Source organism: Bubalus kerabau, chromosome 8 (genome assembly GCF_029407905.1).
Source record: "Bubalus kerabau isolate K-KA32 ecotype Philippines breed swamp buffalo chromosome 8, PCC_UOA_SB_1v2, whole genome shotgun sequence".
Lineage (NCBI taxonomy): Eukaryota > Metazoa > Chordata > Mammalia > Artiodactyla > Bovidae > Bubalus > Bubalus kerabau.
Window position 1 is genome coordinate 39508605 of NC_073631.1, and position 18859 is coordinate 39527463.

Genomic DNA, 18859 nt, shown 5'->3' on the forward strand with positions numbered 1-18859 from the left:
TCACCTCTTCTTAATATCTTCTGCTTCTGTTAGGTCCATATCATTTCTGTCTTTTATTGAGCCCATCTTTGCATGAAATGTTCCCTTGGTATCTCTAATTTTCTTGAAGAGATCTCTAGTCTTTCCCATTCTATTTTTTTCCTCCATTTTTTTGCACTAATCACCGAGGAAGGCTTTCTTATCTCTCCTTGCTATTCTTGGAACTCTGCATTCAGATGCTTATATCTTTCCTTTTCTCCTTTGCTTTTTGCTACTCTTCTTTTCACAGCTATTTGTAAGGCCTCCCCAGACAGCCATTTTGCTTTTTCCATTTCTTTTTCTTGGGAATGGTCTTGACCCCTGTCTCCTGTACAATGTCACGAACCTCTGTCCATAGTTCTTCAGGCACTCTATCACATCTAATTCTTTGAATCTATTTCTCACTTCCACTGTATAATCATAAGGGATTTGATTTAGGTCATACCTGAATGGTCTAGTGGTTTTCCCTACTTTCTTCAATTTAAGTCTAAATTTGGCAATAAGGAGTTCATGATCTGAGCCACAGTCAGCTCCCAGTCTTGTTTTTGCTGAATATATAGAGCTTTTCCATCTTTGGCTTCAGGGAATATAATTAATCTGATTTTGCTGTTGACCATCTGGTGATGTCCATGTGTAGAGTCTTCTATTGTGTTGTTGGAAGAGGGTGTTTGCTATGACTCTGTTAGCCTTTGCCCTGCTTCATTCTTTACTCCAAGGCCAAATTTGCCTGTTACTCCAGGTATTTCTTGACTTCCTACTTTTGCATTCCAGTCCCCTATAATGAAAAGGACATATTTTTTAGGTGTTAGTTCTAGAAATTCTTGTAGGTCTTCATGGAATCGTTCAACTTCAGCTTCTTCAGCATTACTGGTCAAGGCATAGACTTGGAATAACTATGATATTGAATGATTTGCCTTGGAAACAAACAGATATCTTTCTGTCATTTTTGAAACTGCATCCAAGTACTGCATTTTGGACTCTTGTTGACTATGATGGCTACTCCATTTCTTCTTAGGGATTCACAGTAGTAGATATAATGGTCATCTGAGTTAAATTCATCCATTCCAGTCCATTTTAGTTCTCTGATGCCTAGAATGTTGACATTCACTCTTGCCATCTCCTGTTTGACCACTTCCAATTTGCCTTGATTCATAGACCTAACATTCCAGGTTCCTATGCAATATTGCTCTTTACAGCATCAGACTTTGCTTCTATCACCAGTCACATCCACAACTGGGTGTTGTTTTTGATATGACTCCATATTTTCATTCTTTCTGGAGTTATTTCTTCACGGATCTCCAGTAGTATATTGGGCACCTACTGACCTGGGGAGTTCCTCTTTCAGTGTCCCATCTTTTTGCCTTCTCATGGTGTTCTCAAGGCAAGAATCCTGAAGTGCTTTGCCATTCCCTTCTCCAGTGGACCTGTTCTTTCAGAACTCTCCACCATGACCAGTTCGTCTTGAGTGGCCCTACACTGCATGGCTCTTAGTCTCATTGAGTTAGACAAGGCTGTGGTCCATGTGATCAGATTGGTTAGTTTTCTGTGATTGTGGTTTTCAGTCTGTCTGCCCTCTGATGGAGAAGGATAAGAGGCTTATAGAAGCTTCCTGATGGGAGAGACTCAGGGGGAAACTGGGTCTTGTTCTGATGCGCAGGGCCAAGCTCAGTACCAGGCTTCTCCGTCCATGGGATTCTCCAGGCAAGAATACTGGAGTGGGTTACTGTTGCCTTCTCCAGGGGATCTTCCCGACCCAGGGATCGAACCCGTGTCTCCCACACTGGAGGCAGACGCTTTAACCTCTGGGCCATCGGGGAAGCTTCCTGATGGGAGAGACTGAGGGGCAAACTGGGTCTTGTTCTGATGGGCAGGGCCATGCTCAGTAAATCTTTAATCCAATTTTCTGTTGATGGGTGGAGCTGTGTTCCCTCCCTGTTATTTACCTGGGCCCAAACTATGGTGGAAGTAATGAAGAAAATGGTGACCTCCTTCAAAGGTCCCATGCATGCACTTCTGCACTCAGTGCCCCCAACCCTGGGGTAGGCCACCACCAACCCATGCTTCTGCTGGAGACTTCTGGACACTCCTGGGAAAGTCTGGTTCAGTCTCTTAGGGGGTCACTGCTCCTTTTTCCTGGGTCCTGGTGCATACAAGCTTCTGTTTGTGCCCTCTAAGAGTCTAATTCCCAGTCCTATTTAAGTTCTGGCAGCTGTATGGTGGGGTTAATGGTGACCTCCTCCAAGAGGGCCCATGCCATACCCAAGTCTGCTGCTCCCAGTTTTCCTGCCCCTGCAGCAGTCCACTGCTGACCCTTCCTCCACAGGAAACGCTCAAACACAGCTCTGTCACAGTCTCTGTGGGGTCTCTGGGTCCATTCATGGGACATAATTGTTAAGAAAGAAAACACATTGTACAAAGAGCACCCAGCAACATTCAAAAGCCTGGTTGCCTTTCTGAAGGTCCTTGTTGTGTATCCTACATGTGTTGCTGTATGATTTGCAAATGCCTACAAGGTCATTTGGCGATGCCAATACTAGGAGATAGGTAGCCTCATATTGAACCTATATTTTGAATCCATTTTGCTTATAAAATTTTCTTCTCTGTTTATTTGCTTTTCTATCTGTTACTGTTCTCATTAGGAATAAAAAATGCCACTAGATAAGAGCAAGAATTTTTGTGTTTATACAGATTTAGTACATTGTTGATGCACATTCTCATTAAATTGTTCAGAATGTCAGGTCAGTTTATTTATCTTCCTTGGTTCTTCTCTTCTCGGTTCTTTGTTGTGTTTCATCACAACAAAAATTTTGAGCATTGGACTAAAGGGTTAAAAACAACTTACCAGTTAGAGCTCAGTCAGCTCAAGCAGACAGACACTTTATTAGACAGACACTCCTAAGACATGTGAGCAGCCTTACCCCAAAAGGAGCTCTCTTCATCCTTCCTGTCCATTCCTCTCGGCTTCCCCCTTTTGTACATCCAGTCTGCTCCTTTTGGTTATGCCCAGTGCAAAGTAGGGCTTATACTCACCACCAGTCAATGAAAGGGAATGCAGAGGGCATATGCTCAGGGCCAATTGACAATTCCAAGTTACAACACAGCAGGCTCTGTTGTTTATGTCTCCCATATGTCTTCACATAATTCAGTCTGTTACAATTAGATGTAAAATATTCATAACCCATTATGGGCTCCAAACTGCCTTCTTTAAGGTTACTTAAGCTCCTTTGATTATTTTGTATCCACTGTGTGCCTAAGGCACCTGTTCAGGAGTTGAAAAGTGTCTGTAATTATCTTGTAGGCTGTGAGCTCTCCTGGGTGAGTCTGGGATGGAGTTTAGAGGTCAGTTTTCAGCCAGGCCTCCCCTTGTTGCTCATCCTACCTAACAAGTTTTTCTCTTTCTATGGATTTAGTACATTGTTGGCACACCCTCATTAAATTTTTCAGATGGCATATTTCAGTTAAACAACAAAATATTCCCTCATCTTCCATTTATCTATTTCACATAGAAATATTGAATCATGATAATCAGCTTTTCTGCAATGCAGTACTATGAAATATTAATTCCTTATATTAAAGAGTTTATGTCCTTAGATATGGGCTTCCCTCGTTATTCACACAGTAAAGAACCTACCAGCAATGTAGGAGACCCAGGTTCGATCCCTGGGTTGGGAAGATCCCCTGGAGAAAGGGAATGGCAACCCACTCTAGTATTCTTGCCTGAAGAATTCCATGGACAAAGGAGCCTTGTGTTTCACAGTCCCAGGGGGTTGCGAAGAGTTGGACACTACCGAATGACTAAGGGACTAACGCTTTCACTTTTTCACTTTTCTTAAATATGGAAAGACTAATGATACTAACTAGAAGTGAACGAAACAAGATGATATAACTAGAGCTCATTTCCTATCAGATTTAGTCTCCATAGCAATATAAACTTGCTATTTTGCTCAGTTTTTTATCTCTAGCTATAACAGATGCAATATTGTGACTGTTGTAGATATTCATTGAACAAATATTTGTTGAATGAATGATCTAAACATTTCAAACTATAGAATAGTATTGTTTTTGTCAATCAGTAGAGATTTGATCTAAATAGCATTTGTTATTTATTGTGAAAATGATTTGTAATACATTGTTAGTAGCAGCATTGTATTCAGAAGTAGAATCTTTCTTAAGAAATATTGTAAACCAAACAATTAACTAATAAATTATAATTACAAACCACTTTACATAGGATACCAGGCTATGTTTGAAGATTGTTAAAGAAAAAAATATATATATGTATGTATATATATATATATATATACGCACATATATCTTACCAATATATTCATTTGTTTAGCAATTCAGTCCCTTCATGACTCAGTTAAGTGTTTTTTCAAAATGATATGCATTCTGGAATTATGAATGTACATATATACAAGGAAAAGCTGACCAAAGTCATATTTATTTAAATGAGGCAATGGATAAATAAATATTGTTGACTGTTGAGTGTATGGACTTTGGAAAGTGCTTCAGATTTTAAGGTTACATTTTCATGAAATTGGAGTGGCAGCCTATAAACTTTGGCAATATGAAATTGCTTAGCGATAGAAAGTTAAAATGAATGTGAATAATTTTTCTCCTGATTCTTCAGTTGAAATGCATACTATAGGGAGAGAAACATAATTGCTGAGTTTCAATGTTATCTGGGGTGTGTGTGTGTGTGTATGTGTGTGTGTGTGTGTGTGTGTGTGTATAAAAACAATTCCAAGTAGATGCTTGTGATATATGGGAGGAAATGGCAAAATAGTTTAAGAAGCTCTACAGCAATAAAAACATTCCTTTTTTGAAGGCCTCTTTATTCCTTGTCTGCTTCTCTTACTAATTGACCAAACATAAAAAATATACACCATAGATTACAGTGAATTTCAAATGTTTGGAAACTTAAGTCAGACAGTCCCATATGGTCAGATTGGGTCTTACCATTAGGAATCAGTGAATTATCTTAGAATAGGTGATGTCAATCTTCGAAAGTAAAATGGCAGAAATCCAGAGCTCAGCCCTGTTAAATCATGTATGTTGTCTTGCTAATGTCACATCTCACATTGAGTAAAATATATGTGGTCATGTGGAAACATATAAAGATATGATATATCTTTTCAAGAAAACTGCTAAGTGACCTGAAGCCAAATTATACACTTCAGGACGATTAGTTCCAGCTGTAATGGTAAACATATTCTGTAACACTCTATATTTTACATATCCTGGAGATTTTCATAGAGAGACTATATAAAACAGCTCAGAATTAAGGTGGAAGAAATTTCACTCTTGATGAAACCTTTGACACTCAGTGCTCTGTTCCCTCTCTTGTAAAGAAGCACTAACGATGAGCTGGCCTGGCTGACAGAATAATCCAGCTCCACTTCCCTTTGGTCCAGCACACTCTTCCCCCATCAGCGGTGGCCTTTCGCCTAGGGAAATTTCAGTACAAAACCCTAAATATAGCTGTGCCGGCAGATCTTCTTGTCTTCCCACTCACACCTCATACACAATGCTAACGAGAAACCTCCAATATGTTCCCTTCCCTAAAATAACTATTGTGCACAAAATTGGAGTTTGATTTTGCATTCAAGAACATGAGTGGTTGAGTCAATTTACTTTTAAGGTACCTCTCATTCTTCCTTCTTTATTAAACAAGCTATACTATGATCTACATGTCCAGAAAGGGAAAAGTTATACCAGCAGAAACAATTTTAAAAATTAACATCATCTTAAATTTTTGAATCTTTGAAATACTTTATGTTCTAACTTCTATATAATGCCATCATTGAATTAGTTCTCTTGACTGTTCTCGTACATGCATTTCCATTCCAATAACCCACAGAAGAATGTTCTTTGAGTCCAATCTTCTTCATTATTTCTACAGCTACTTCATATCAATTTACATCTTAGTTGGATTCAAAATGGTTCTAAAATTTCGTAAAATATCTTTGGCAGTGTCATCTTTATGGTCTGTAAAGCTGTAAATTTAGTATTTTGTAGCACTGCTAATCTGGTCTATGCTTTAGCTTCTTTTAAACATATAGAAAATCCAACTATGAATCTGAACATTTGGCCCAAAAAGAAACCTTAAGATTTGATAAATGAGCTGATGTCAGTCCTAAAAAAAAATAAAAATCCCTAACTTTGATAAATTATCAAATTGTATCAAGCCTGAGATGTCACAGAATATAGAAGGCACCGTTCTGTTATGTACTGCTCAGAAAAACTGCCCAAAATGAACAATAATATAGGGTCCCAGCATCAAACCAGAACTTTTCTGTGTGGGCACAAAGGACAAATAAATTCCAAACCAGAAAATAGCAAAGAAACTTCCCTGTTTTACTCCTTGAACCACAAAGTTGATCCTCCTGAAGGTTTACTTTCTGAATTCACAGCATCAGATCAGATCAGATCAGTCGCTCAGTCGTGTCCGACTCTTTGCGACCCCATGAGTCGCAGCACGCCAGGCCTCCCTGTCCATCACCAACTCCCGGAGTTCACTCAGACTCACATCCATCGAGTCAGTGATGCCATCCAATGAAAACTTCAGACAAAATTTTGAGGAGGTATCAGCTTAGTAGGGACTCATGTGTCTGGCAGAGGTTAAGAACAAATTCTTTTCGAAAGAAAGCAACTTCAACTCAGAGAGCAATCGTAAAACATTCTGATGTCATAGATGTTAAAATATAAAGAAGTATGCATCCTAGAATAAAATTATTGTAGTGTCACCTTCTATAACTTTGTAAACCCTTTTTGAAACTTTTCACTGGAAAAAACCGTTAACACAGCCATCTTCTGATATTACATTAGGCAAATAATCCAATTATTCATAGTATATGTATGCAAGGCCTACACACACAACCTGAATAAGAAGAGATTTGAAATATTTTGTGCTATCAATATTCCTTATTAAAGTCTTTAAATATGTCATCAGGTCACCCAATTGTTTCAGTTCAATTAAGTCATGTCCAACTCTTTGTGACCCCATGAACTGCAGCATGCCAGGCCTCCCTGTCCATCACCAACTCCTGAAGTTTACTCAAACTCATGTTCATTGAGTCAGTGAGGCCATCCAACCATCTCATCCTCTGTTGTCCCCTTCTCCTCCCTTCAATCTTTCCCAGCATGAGGGTCTTTTCAAATGAGTCAGCTCTTTGCATCAGGTGGCAAAATTATTGGAGTTTCAGTTTCAACATCAGCCCTTCCAGTGAATATTCAGGACTGATCTCCTTTAGGATGGACTGGTTGGATTTCCTTGCCGTCCAAGGGACTCTCAAGAGTCTTCTCCAACACCACAGTTCAAAAGCATCAATTCTTTGGTGCTCAGCCTTCTTCACAGCCCAACTCTCACATCCATGCATGAATACTAGAAAAACCATAGCTTTGACTAGATGGACCTTTGTTGGCAAAGTAATGTCTCTGCTTTTTAATATGCTGTCTAGGTTGGTCATAACTTTCATTCCAAGGAGTAAGTGTCTTTTAATTTCATGGCTGCAGTCACCATCTGCAGTGATTTTGGAGCCCAGAAAAATAAAGTCTGCCACTGTTTCCACTGTTTCCCCATCTATTTGCCATGAAGTGATGGGACCAGATGCCATGATCTTAGTTTTCTGAATGTTGAGCTTTAAGTCAACTTTTTCACTCTCCTCTTTCACTTTCATCAAGAGGTTCTTCAGTTCTTCTTCACTTTCTGCCATAAGGGTGGTGTCATCTGCATATCTGAGGTTATTGATATTTCTCTCAGCAATCTTGATTCCAGCTTGTGCTTCCTCCAGCCCAGCATTTCTCATGATGTACTCTGCATATAAGTTAAATAAACAGGGTGACAATATACGGCCTTGACATACTCCTTTTCCTATTTGGAACCAGTCTGTTGTTCCATGTCCAGTTCTAACTGTTGCTTCCTGATCTGTTTACAGATTTCTCAAGAGGCAGGTCAGGTGGTCTGGTATTCCCATCTCTCTCAGAATTTTCCACAGTTTATTGTGATCCACACAGTCAAATGCTTTGGTATAGTGAATAAAGCAGAAATAGATGTTTTTCTGGAACTTTCTCACTTTTTCAATGATCCAGTGGATATTGGCAATTTGATCTCTGGTTCTTCTTCCCTTTCTAAATCCAGCTTGAACAGCTGGAAGTTCACGGTTCACGTATTGTTGAAGCCTCCAAGTTAAGTACTACTTTACTAGTGGTTGTTTACACACCTATAATTTAAATATGTTGTTGTTGTTCAGTCTCTCAATCATGACCGAATGAACTGCGGCAAGCCAGGATTCCCTATCCTTAACCATCTTCTGGAGTTTGCTCAGACTCAAGTCCATTGAGTTAATGATGCCACCCAACCATCTCATCCTTGTCCCCCTGTGCTCAGTCTTTCCCAGCATCAGGGTCTTTTCCAATGAGTTGGCATTTCACATCAGGTGGCCAAAGTTTTGAAGCTTCAGCATCAGTCCTTTCAATGAATATTCAAGGTTGATTCCCCATAGGATTGACTGGTTTGATCTCTTTGCTGTCCAAGGAACTCTCAAGAGCTTCTCCAGCAGCACAGTTCAAAAGCATCAATTCCTCAGCCTTCTTTATGGTCCAACTCTCACATCCATACATGACTACTGGAAAAACCATGCCTTTGACTAGACAGACCTTTTCTGGAAATGTGACATCTCTGCTTTTTAATACACTGTATACGTTTGTCATAGCTTTTCTTCCAAGGAGCAAACATCTTTTAATTCATGGCTGCAGTCACTGTCAGTGATTTGGGGCCCAAGAAATAGTCTGTCACTTTACATTGTTTCCCCATCTATTTGCCATGAACTGATGGAACTGTATGCTGTGATATTAGTTTTTTGAATGTTGAATTTTAAGCCATCTTTTTCAGTCTCCTCTTTCACCCTCATCAAAAGGCTCTGTAGTTCCTCTTCACTTTCTCCCATTAGGGTTGTATCATCTGCATATCTGAGGTTATTGATATTTCTACCAGCAAAATTGAATTTAGCTTGTGCTTCATGCAGCCTGGCATTTTGCATCATGTATTCTGCATATTAGTTAATTAATTAGGGTGACAGTATATACAGCCTTGTCATACTCCTTTCCAAATTTTGAGCCAGTCTATTGTTCCATGTCTGGTTCTAACTGTTGCTTCTTGAACTGCAAACATGTTTCTCAGGAGGCAGGTATGGTGGCCTGGTATTCCCATGTCTTGAAGAATTTTCCACAGTTTGTTGTGATCCACAGTCAAAAGCTTTAGTCTAGTCAATGAGGTAGAAGTAGATGTTTTGCTATAATTCCCTTGCTTTATCTCTGATCCAGCAGATGTTAGCAGTTTGATCTCTGACTCCTCTGCCTTTTCTAAATCTAGCTGTACATCTGGAAATTCTTGGTTCACTAACTGTTGAACCCTCACTTTAAGGATTTTGAGCATTACCTTGCTAGCATGTGAATTGAGAGCAATTGTGCTGTAGTTTGGACATTCTTTGCCATTGCTCTTCTTTGGGATTGGAATGAAAAAGGACATTTTCCAGGCCCGTGGCCACTGCTGAATTTTCCATATTTGTTGGCATATTGAGTGCAGCACTTTAACAGCATTGTCCTTTAAGATTTGAAATAGCTCAGCTGGAATTCCATCACCTCCAATAGCTTTTTTTATAGTAATGCTTCCTAAGGCCCACTTGACTTCACCTTCCAGGATGTCTGGCTCTAGGTAAGTGATCACATCATTGTGGTTATCCAGATCATTAAGACATTTTTTGTACAGCTCTCTATATTCTTGCCACCTCTTCTTCATATCTTCTGCTCCTGTAAGATTCATACTGCTTCTGTACTTTATTGTGCCCATTTTTGCATGAAATATTCCCTTGGTATCTCTAATTTTCTAGAGGAGAGCTCTAGTCTTTCCATTCTATTGTTTTCCTCTATTTCTTTGCATTGTTCACTTAAGAAGGCTTTCTTATCTCTCCTTGCTATTCTTTGGAACTCTGCATTTAGATTGTAAACAAAAAGTTGTTAAACACGCAGTATTTTTTAAATTCCAAATGTTATAAGCAAAAAATATTAATTAAAATACAAAGTAGTATTCTCATTATTTGTGGAAGGTTTCTGCTTCAGCAGATGGATTTTTCATCATCTTCTATCATATGTCTTTGAAAACTGTAAATTAAACATTTAAAATTCAGGTCTCTGGATTTCTAAATATATAAATTCCTGTTGTAATTTTATGGCATATAAATTACATGGCTTTCTTGGTAAAGAATTTTCTATATAATCATGAAAAATAAAACATATCAGAAATTCAATATAGACTATATATTCCAGTAGATAGCTTCATATTGGTGATGCTTTATAAATAATTGAGTTTCAGCCCTCCTTATACTAAGAAGCATTGAATCCTCTGATGTCACAAGATTATTAAGCACATTATTAAAATGACTTCATAGTTAACTTCAGAGCATTTCAATTTCACTTTTATATTTTAAAGTAATAAATATCTTAAAAATGAGACACTGGCAACTCTTTAATACAATAATTTTCCATGAATAATAAAACTAAAATACCCTAGTCATGTCTCTGTTTATCTATCTACCTGTCTATACACTCACAAGAGCATTCAAACACAAATCCACAGGTATCTGTGAAATTAAAAGAAAACTGTAAAAGTTGAACTGTAAAGTTTTAAGTGTTGTATTCTGGTAGATAATTATTTTCCAGCATCAGTGACAGATAGTAATTAGGGCATAAAACAATTTACCATTTAAATTTATTTTAGCAATTTGATAAATTAGAAGTTTTAAGTTTCTCTAGGGTTCCATTAATTAAATATTTTTTGTACTTAAGAAATACATATATTAAGTGCATGAACTTTAATATACATGCACACACTTCTAGGTGCAATTTGCATGCTACAAACATTTACTAAAAAGCTAGTTTCTCATCATAAAAACAGTGGAGAAACATTATACTAAGTATTATCTTTATAAACAAATGAATAGTACCCTTGTTACGTAGCTTATATATACTATAAATTTGTGTTAAGTGCACTGCAGTATATGAAATTATTGAATCAGTTGTTAACCATCTTAATATTATTAGGTCCAAAATATACACAAATGTTAAGGCTGAATACATTTTTGTCTTTTATTTTAAAATATTTAATGCCTTTCCAAGAGTTACTGATTCATCCATGAAATGCCTTTTCTGCTACTGCTACTTTAGAAAATATTATTCATCTGCTTGGAGTCGAATTAATAGTCTTTTCTGTTGATAAAGTGCTGGTTGTATTTTCTGGAGAAAATAATCTAGAATCCAGTAAGAAAAATCTAAGTAATGTTGTTTTTACATAAGAAGTGCATAGCTGTGTCACCAGGAATTGGGGGACAACATTTCCTTTTCTGCTTTGCTTGACCTTTACATTGAATATGTTTAGTTGCTCACTTGCGCCTGACTCTTTGCAACCCCGTGGACTGCGGGCCATCAGGCTCCTCTGTCAGTGGGTTTTCTCCAGGCAGGAATACTAAAGTGGGTTGCCATGCCCTCCTCTAGGGGATCTTCCCAACCCAGAGATTGAACCCAGGTCTCCTGCATTTCAGGTGAATTCTTTACCATCTGAGCTACCAGGAAAGCCCCTACATTGAATAATATTGTGGGAAAATTGACAGTGTAAAATATTAAAATTATAATGTGATGAATACAAGTAGAATTATATTTCTCTTTGCATAGTTTGGCAACTAACTGAAATTGCTAAATATTTTAAATAGCTTGCAACCAATTTCCCTCTGGCAAATTATTTTATTTTTATACTCCTTATTTATGAAATCCAACTTTTTAATAACCTAAAAGGGAGAACATAAAAAAATGACAGCAGAGGGCAAATTGTTGAATACATATATAGTTCACTACCTAACCTTTATCTGTGTTTTCTACATGAAATCAAATTTCCTAAGATTCTTATATTATTAGCATTTCAATCGTGGGAGACATGTGTGGGGTTAAAATGGAAAGTGAAATAAATGGAAAGCTGAAATGTGATGCCTTCTGTTTCTGCAATATTGGAAGAGAATCAAATACTAAATAAGGCCTTTAGCAACATCATGTTTCTGGACAAATGATGGATATCATGACTTTTTGTTGTTACAACAGGAAGCAATTTATTTAACTTCTTTCTTTCCTCCCATTCTTTCTGGTTTATTAGCCTCATTTCATTTCCATAAATTATCCAACTAAAAGAGGAAATGATTAATTGAAGATTGCTTCCTTAAAAACATTATTTCTTGTCATTAACAGCTGCAGTATATTGTAATATGTGCTATTCAAACACACCGATGCATTTAAAATAAATTTAATGTTTGTTGCTCTCAATATTTTGCTCTATTAAGTTCAACCCACAAGGAATTTTTGTGCCAATTTGACAACTACACCCTTCTTATCTACTGCTAATATTCATGACAAAAGTTTGTATTCAAAACAGTTGCTCAGTGTGAAAAGTTTTTTTTTTAATGGATTAAAATGAGATTGCTTTCTTTCTGGAAAGATTACTCATTGGTATGGACATCCTTTAGAGATAGAGGTGACCCTAGAGATGTGAGGATTTATGCATATAATTTGTGAAATCTCTGTTAATATCCCATATTTGGATTTTTGATTTTGGAATACACTTGACTCATCATCATCTTCTCCTACCATATCTCAAATCAACTCATGTAACATTATAAAATTTAACAAATTTAGAAGACTTGAGATGTTTTCAGTTCAATCATTTATTCTGTCATATTGAGGGTATACACCCTATGCCATTTTAATTGACTGAACTCTTAATGATCTATGTAACTATGATAACTCTGTGTCTTGAGGATGTCAAAGTTATATGAGATTTCGGCTTTTTTTAAATTTTATTTTATTTTTCAACTTTACATAATTGTATTAGTTTTGCCAAATATCAAAATAAATCTGCCACAGGTATACATGTGTTCCCCATCCTGAACCCTCCTCCCTCCTCCCTCCCCATACCATCCCTCTGGGTCGTCCCAGTGCGCTAGCCCCAAGCATTCAGTATCGTGCATTGAACCTGGACTGGCAACTCGTTTCATACATGATATTTTACATGTTTCAATGCCATTCTCCCAAATCTTCCCACCCTCTCCCTCTCCCACAGAGTCCACAAGACTGTTCTATACATCAGTGTCTCTTTTGCTGTCTCGTACACTGGGTTATTGTTACCATCTTTCTAAATTCCATATATATGCGTTAGTATACTGTATTGGTGTTTTTCCTTCTGGCTTACTTCACTCTGTATAATAGGCTCCAGTTTCATCCACCTCATTAGAACTGATTCAAATGTATTCTTTTTAATGGCTGAGTAATACTCCATTGTGTGTATGTACCATAGCTTTCTCACCCATTCATCTGCTGATGGACATCTAGGTTGCTTCCATGTCCTGGCTATTATAAACAGTGCTGCAATGAACATTGGGGTACACATGTCTCCTTCCCTTCTGGTTTCCTCAGTGTGTATGCCCAGCAGTGGGATTGCTGGATCATAAGGCAGTTCTATTTTAAATGCAGAGTAAATCATTACCTCGTTTTCCTTTTAGCAAACATCATTTAAGGGTTTATGACACCCTTGTGCCAGAATTGTGGAAAACAAAAAAATGGAAGGAGATAACTAGACTGATAAATAATTGTAGCTTTAAGACTACATGTGCTCTAAAAGTACGTGTAAAAAGAGGATTTTTGAAAGCATAAAAGAGGAAATACCTTCTTTAATGGGGATGAGAGAGCAGGATTGATGTTGGGAAGGAGTTCTTAATTTGTCTTATTATAGATTCTCAATAAAGTATTTTGAGTTCTGGCATCTAAAATATTGAACAGTTAGTAAGTTTAGAAGTCAAGAATCAAAATGTTGTTCCTGTTTGTAATTACTCTTGGAGAGAAGGAGAAGGAAAGAGAGACAGCAATAAGGGTAAAGGGAAGAAAGGAGGGAAAAATGAGAGAGAGAAAATCGTATAGTTATTAGACCCCGATGTTTCCTGTGTTGTACAAAATTTACTCAAGTAGTTGGGGTAGAAGGGTCAGAAAAGGGAATGGGTATTTACTGAGTGCCTTCCAGTAGTCTATTTGGTATAAGTTCAGCTACAAGCATATATTGAACAACACGGGGAATATAGCCAATGTTTGGTAATAATTGTTAATGGAGTGTAACTTGTAACATTATATAAAAAATAAGTTAAAACTTTAAAAAAACATATTTATTGAGTATCTATTTGTAAGGTGTCAGGTGTGGCGAGATTAACAGAAAAAAATGTTTATGGGTTGTGACATGTAAATACCCAAATATAAGAACTTATCTGAGGCCACTTTAAATGAAAGTTGTGACCCACAATTAAAAGTTGCAGGTGACAGAAACATTCTGTTGCAGAGGAATTAAAAGAAACAAATGTATTCAGTGGAAATTTCGTCTGTTTAGTGTTTGGCGATTGGCAACAGAACTTCAAAAAACATAGAATAGGAGATAGTACTGTCATCTACATACTCAGTAGCGCCTTTGAATATGACTGTGACTGATAGTTAATATGACAGGACTTTTAGCTTTACTGCTTACTAACTAGATTTTCTTTTGCTTTTAATTTTGACAGAGGAGAAAAAGAAAGAGCCAACTTAGAGGGAAATGAAACCTTAAGGTATTGGCAAGAGTAGTTATTAAAGGCCTCAAGCCAATGAACCGGTTTCACCAGTTGTGGTTCTTAGCTTATTCAGGTGGGAAAGTGCCTGAAGGTCATTATATTTTTTGAAGAAACCCATGGTCTATTCCTATATTAAACCATAAATCACTTGGTATAACTCCTTGGCTAAATCAAATAACATATTAGATTCTACTATGGACAAATAACAGACTTCCCTTGTAGCTCAGATGGTAAAGAATCTGCCTGCCATAAGGGAGACCTGGGTTTGATCCCTGAGTCAGGAAGATCCCCTGGAGAACGGAATCGCAATCCACTCCAGTACTCTTGCCTAGAGAATTCCACTGACAAAGGAGCCTGGAGGGCTACAGTTCATGGGGTTGCAGAGTCAGACAGGACTGAGTAACTACACTTTCACTTTCTTTTCGTAGACAAGTAACAGGTGAATTTTTTTTTTTTTTTAATCAGGAAACTTTTAAGAGAATTATTTTCTTTAAGGTACATTGGGAAATATTTGCTGTCACCAGAAGAGATTTTGGAGAGAACATAAAGACTAAGTAGGTTTTCTAGGACTAGGTAAAGTTAACAGAACATGGGGTTCCCTGGTGGTTCACTGGGTAAAGCGTCTGCTACAATGTGGGAGACCGGGGTTCGATCCCTGGGTCAGGAAGATGCCCTGGAGAAGGAAATGGCAACCCACTCCAGTACTCTTTCCTGGAAAATCCCATGGACTGAGAAGCCTGTTAGGCTACAATCCGTGGGGTCGCAAAGAGTTGGACATGACTGAGCAACTTCACTTCACTTCATGGATCAGTAAGGATGATTAAATTAACTCAGAAGACAAACTGACTTTTTGATAATGTGCCTAATAGATGTTTCACTTATATTAAGCTCTGTTATTTCTTATTGCACAAGTTACATTGATTTTCTTAACTGAATGTCCACTAATGTACTGAAGGATTTAAACAGATTTCTATGTTTGAGAGCAATAATTTATTTATACCTTAGATTTCTATAGTTATCTACATTAATTTAGACAGATTAGATGAGAGACAAGTCAAGTATTATAAATTTCTTCAAGAAAAAGACCTGGTAAGCATGGCTGGTAAGAGAGAAGATACTGGTGGATCACTATGTTGTTTTTTTTTAAATCCAACTGATTTTTTTTTTCTGTTTTATCATGCTGTTGTATATCTTATGATTCATTAGTGTTTAGAGATTGAATGAAAAGTGTCTTCCTAAAAGTAAAAGGATTTCTTTTTTTAATTGAAAAAAAATCTTTTTGATTTTTTTTTTTTTTTTTAGTTTCACTGGAGTAAGAACACTGAACATGAGATCCAATGAGATACAAATTTAAAGTGTACAATACAGTATTGTTCAGTATAGGCATACTATTATATAGCAGATCTCATTTATTTGGCATAACATTTTATACCCGTTGTCTAGCAATTCCTCATTTCCTTTTCTCCCAATCCCTGGCAACCATTATTCTACTATCTGCTTCTAGGATATTTTACTACTTTAGATACCTCATCTAAGTGAGATCATGCAGTTTATGTTTTTCTGTGACTGACATTTCATTTAGTATGTTCTGTTTCATTCCAGAGAAGGCAATGGCACCCCACTCCAGTACTCCTGCCTGGAAAATCCCATGGGCAGAGCAGCCTGGTTGGCTGCAGTCCATGGGGTCACTGAGGGTCGGACACGACTGAGCGACTTCACTTTCACTTTTCACTTTCATGCATTGGAGAAGGAAATGGCAACCCACTCCAGTGTTCTTGCCTGGAGAATCCCAGGGACGGGGGAGCCTGGTGGGCTGCCGTCTATGGGGTCACACAGAGTCGGACACAACTGAAGTGACTTAGCAGCAGCAGCATGTTTCATTCATGTTGTTGCATGTCGCAGATATCTACCTTTCTTATAATATTATAAGTAATTTATAAATAAGCATAATATAAGGAAAATAATTTAAATATCAAAAAAAGTTTAAACTGTACAACAGTTAGCAGGAAAAAATGCATTCTGGGTAAACTCTCATGACCTCTGTGACAAGGCATTCTAATTATTCATGGTAGCTCCTGAGTCACAGATCATCCAGCTCATGTTGGACAAGAGATTCAATTTATCTCTATCCAAAGAAGTAGGTGTCTTGCAAACTAGCACAGCAACATGTATCATATTTTTTCAATAAAAATATACTAATAATTTCAGGGGGAAAAAACCAACACTGCCATAGTCAAAGTATACATTGATAGATACACATATCTCCAACATGAAATGAAATGTGACTTGAAATCAGTTAAATATTATTTCTTTACATTTCAGTCATTTCATGGTTTTTTTTAATTATTATTTCCAGGGACTTGATCTTTTAAATAAGAAGGGACAGATACTTCCCAATATTAGAAGAGTTTTGTTTCAGACCTGAAACAATAAAGGAAAGGACACTGGGATAGACATCCCTGGAGACAGCAAATGCAGACAGAAAGTCGACCATAGGCAGGGTGAGAACAGGAGATGATGGCCATAGGCTGTGTACAGGGATTGGCGGAAGCAGGATTTTTGAAAGCTTTAAACTTAGAGCAGATCATACTGTCTATGACAGACAAAAGTACTCAGATAGTTATAATGAGAGTAAAACTGTCAAAGTAATGCAAAAAAGGGTCAAACATTTTTTAAATTAAAAATCTAGCTGAGTTTGAAAGAATAAGCAAAAATTTTTCATGTCTACACTGTCAGTCCTCTGTGCATGTGAAAATATATTTATTATTTTCTAAATGAATTTAATAAGTTCCAGATTGTACAGGATATCATAATGGAAACAGGATTATACAAGATAATAAGGAGTTTTTTTTCTCTAAATGAGTTTTACCTAGACTCCCTGTGTCGTAGTTTTGATCTTAACTGTGTTTCATTTACCACATTGAAGGAGGTTACATAAAGGGTAAAATAATAGAAACTTAATCAGGAAACAGGCTTTCTTATTGCTGTATTTTATTATATACTCTTGCCATATTCTTTAGCCTAATTCTTGAAAATAATAAAAGATGTGTCATTTTAAAATAAAGACAATTGAAACCACATTGCATTATACTTGTGCATCTTTCTTCTGAGCCATCCCAAACATTTCACATCAATTGATCTTCAGAACAAACTTGTGGATTATTTAAGGGTAGGGAATATAAACTTCCTGAACTCGTAACTTCTGTAAAATACTAGACAAATATTATTGGTTGGTGAATTTAATTTTAAAGATGAAAAACAAAGAGGCAATATTAAGTTCTCAAAGAAAACCTTGTGTTTTCAAAAACACAATCGAATTACTTTTTCTGCTGGAAAATAGTGCAATATAAACTGGCACAATTAGACCAGTTTTACAATGAAAAAAAATTTCTTGGAAAGTATTATCATGGCATATAAAGATGTATAGTCACACTGCACGTATGACTAATTTTGTTAATGTAATGCTATTTTCTGGTAGACAAATCTCTGTATATGCCTTATATAACCCATAACAAAATAACTAGTCTGTTTAGGTAGACACTTGAGTTCTGAAACATTGACATTTCTGCCATCCTCAATAAAATTGGAAAAGATTTCCAACTCGGCAACAAGTCCATCTCCTGAATTTCCAAATAAATACTCTGGAAAGTTGAGTTTACTTCTCTAACATTTTCTCATTTCATTTCCTCATCACGGGCCAGATAATCACCATGGCCACAGCTTTGAAGAAAGAATCATCTATGGAGTAGAAAATAGTAGCACGTTCCTGGAATGCAGTCCGAAATCACAGCGAACTCTGGTCTATTGGCAATTCCAGAGGCGAAATGAAGAGCGAAAAGAAGAGGTATAGGAAAGAAACTGGATTCACTCTATCTAACATATACTGTTAAGTGACCCCAGCGTGGTTGACTTAGGGGGAAAAAGAAGTACTGTGAATATTTATTCTTTTCTTAATCTACCAGTACCTGTTCATTAAATAAATATTAACTGAAGATGATTTTATGGCAGGTTTTGTGCTAGGAATTAAAGGAACAAAGTTGAACTGTAAGAATTTTGTCCTAGAAGCTGTTTGCGGCAAGGGTTTGCGGGGGGCAGGGATGGCAGTACCTTTTAGAGATTTTTTTTTTTTTGCCTGGAGTTATCTATTATGT

At 37.0% G+C, this 18859-nt stretch overlaps 1 protein-coding gene across 8 annotated transcripts in view; it reads left to right on the plus strand.

Annotated features, from left to right (window-relative positions):
- Nucleotides 1–18859, plus strand: part of SEMA3A (semaphorin 3A) — a 560896-nt gene that overhangs the window by 531312 nt on the left and 10725 nt on the right. For all 8 annotated transcript variants that reach the window (XM_055590101.1, XM_055590100.1, XM_055590098.1 and 5 more), the window contains one exon: nucleotides 18410–18552. In XM_055590101.1, coding sequence (XP_055446076.1) covers nucleotides 18410–18552 — 143 coding nt within the window. The remainder of the gene's footprint in view (nucleotides 1–18409; nucleotides 18553–18859) is intronic.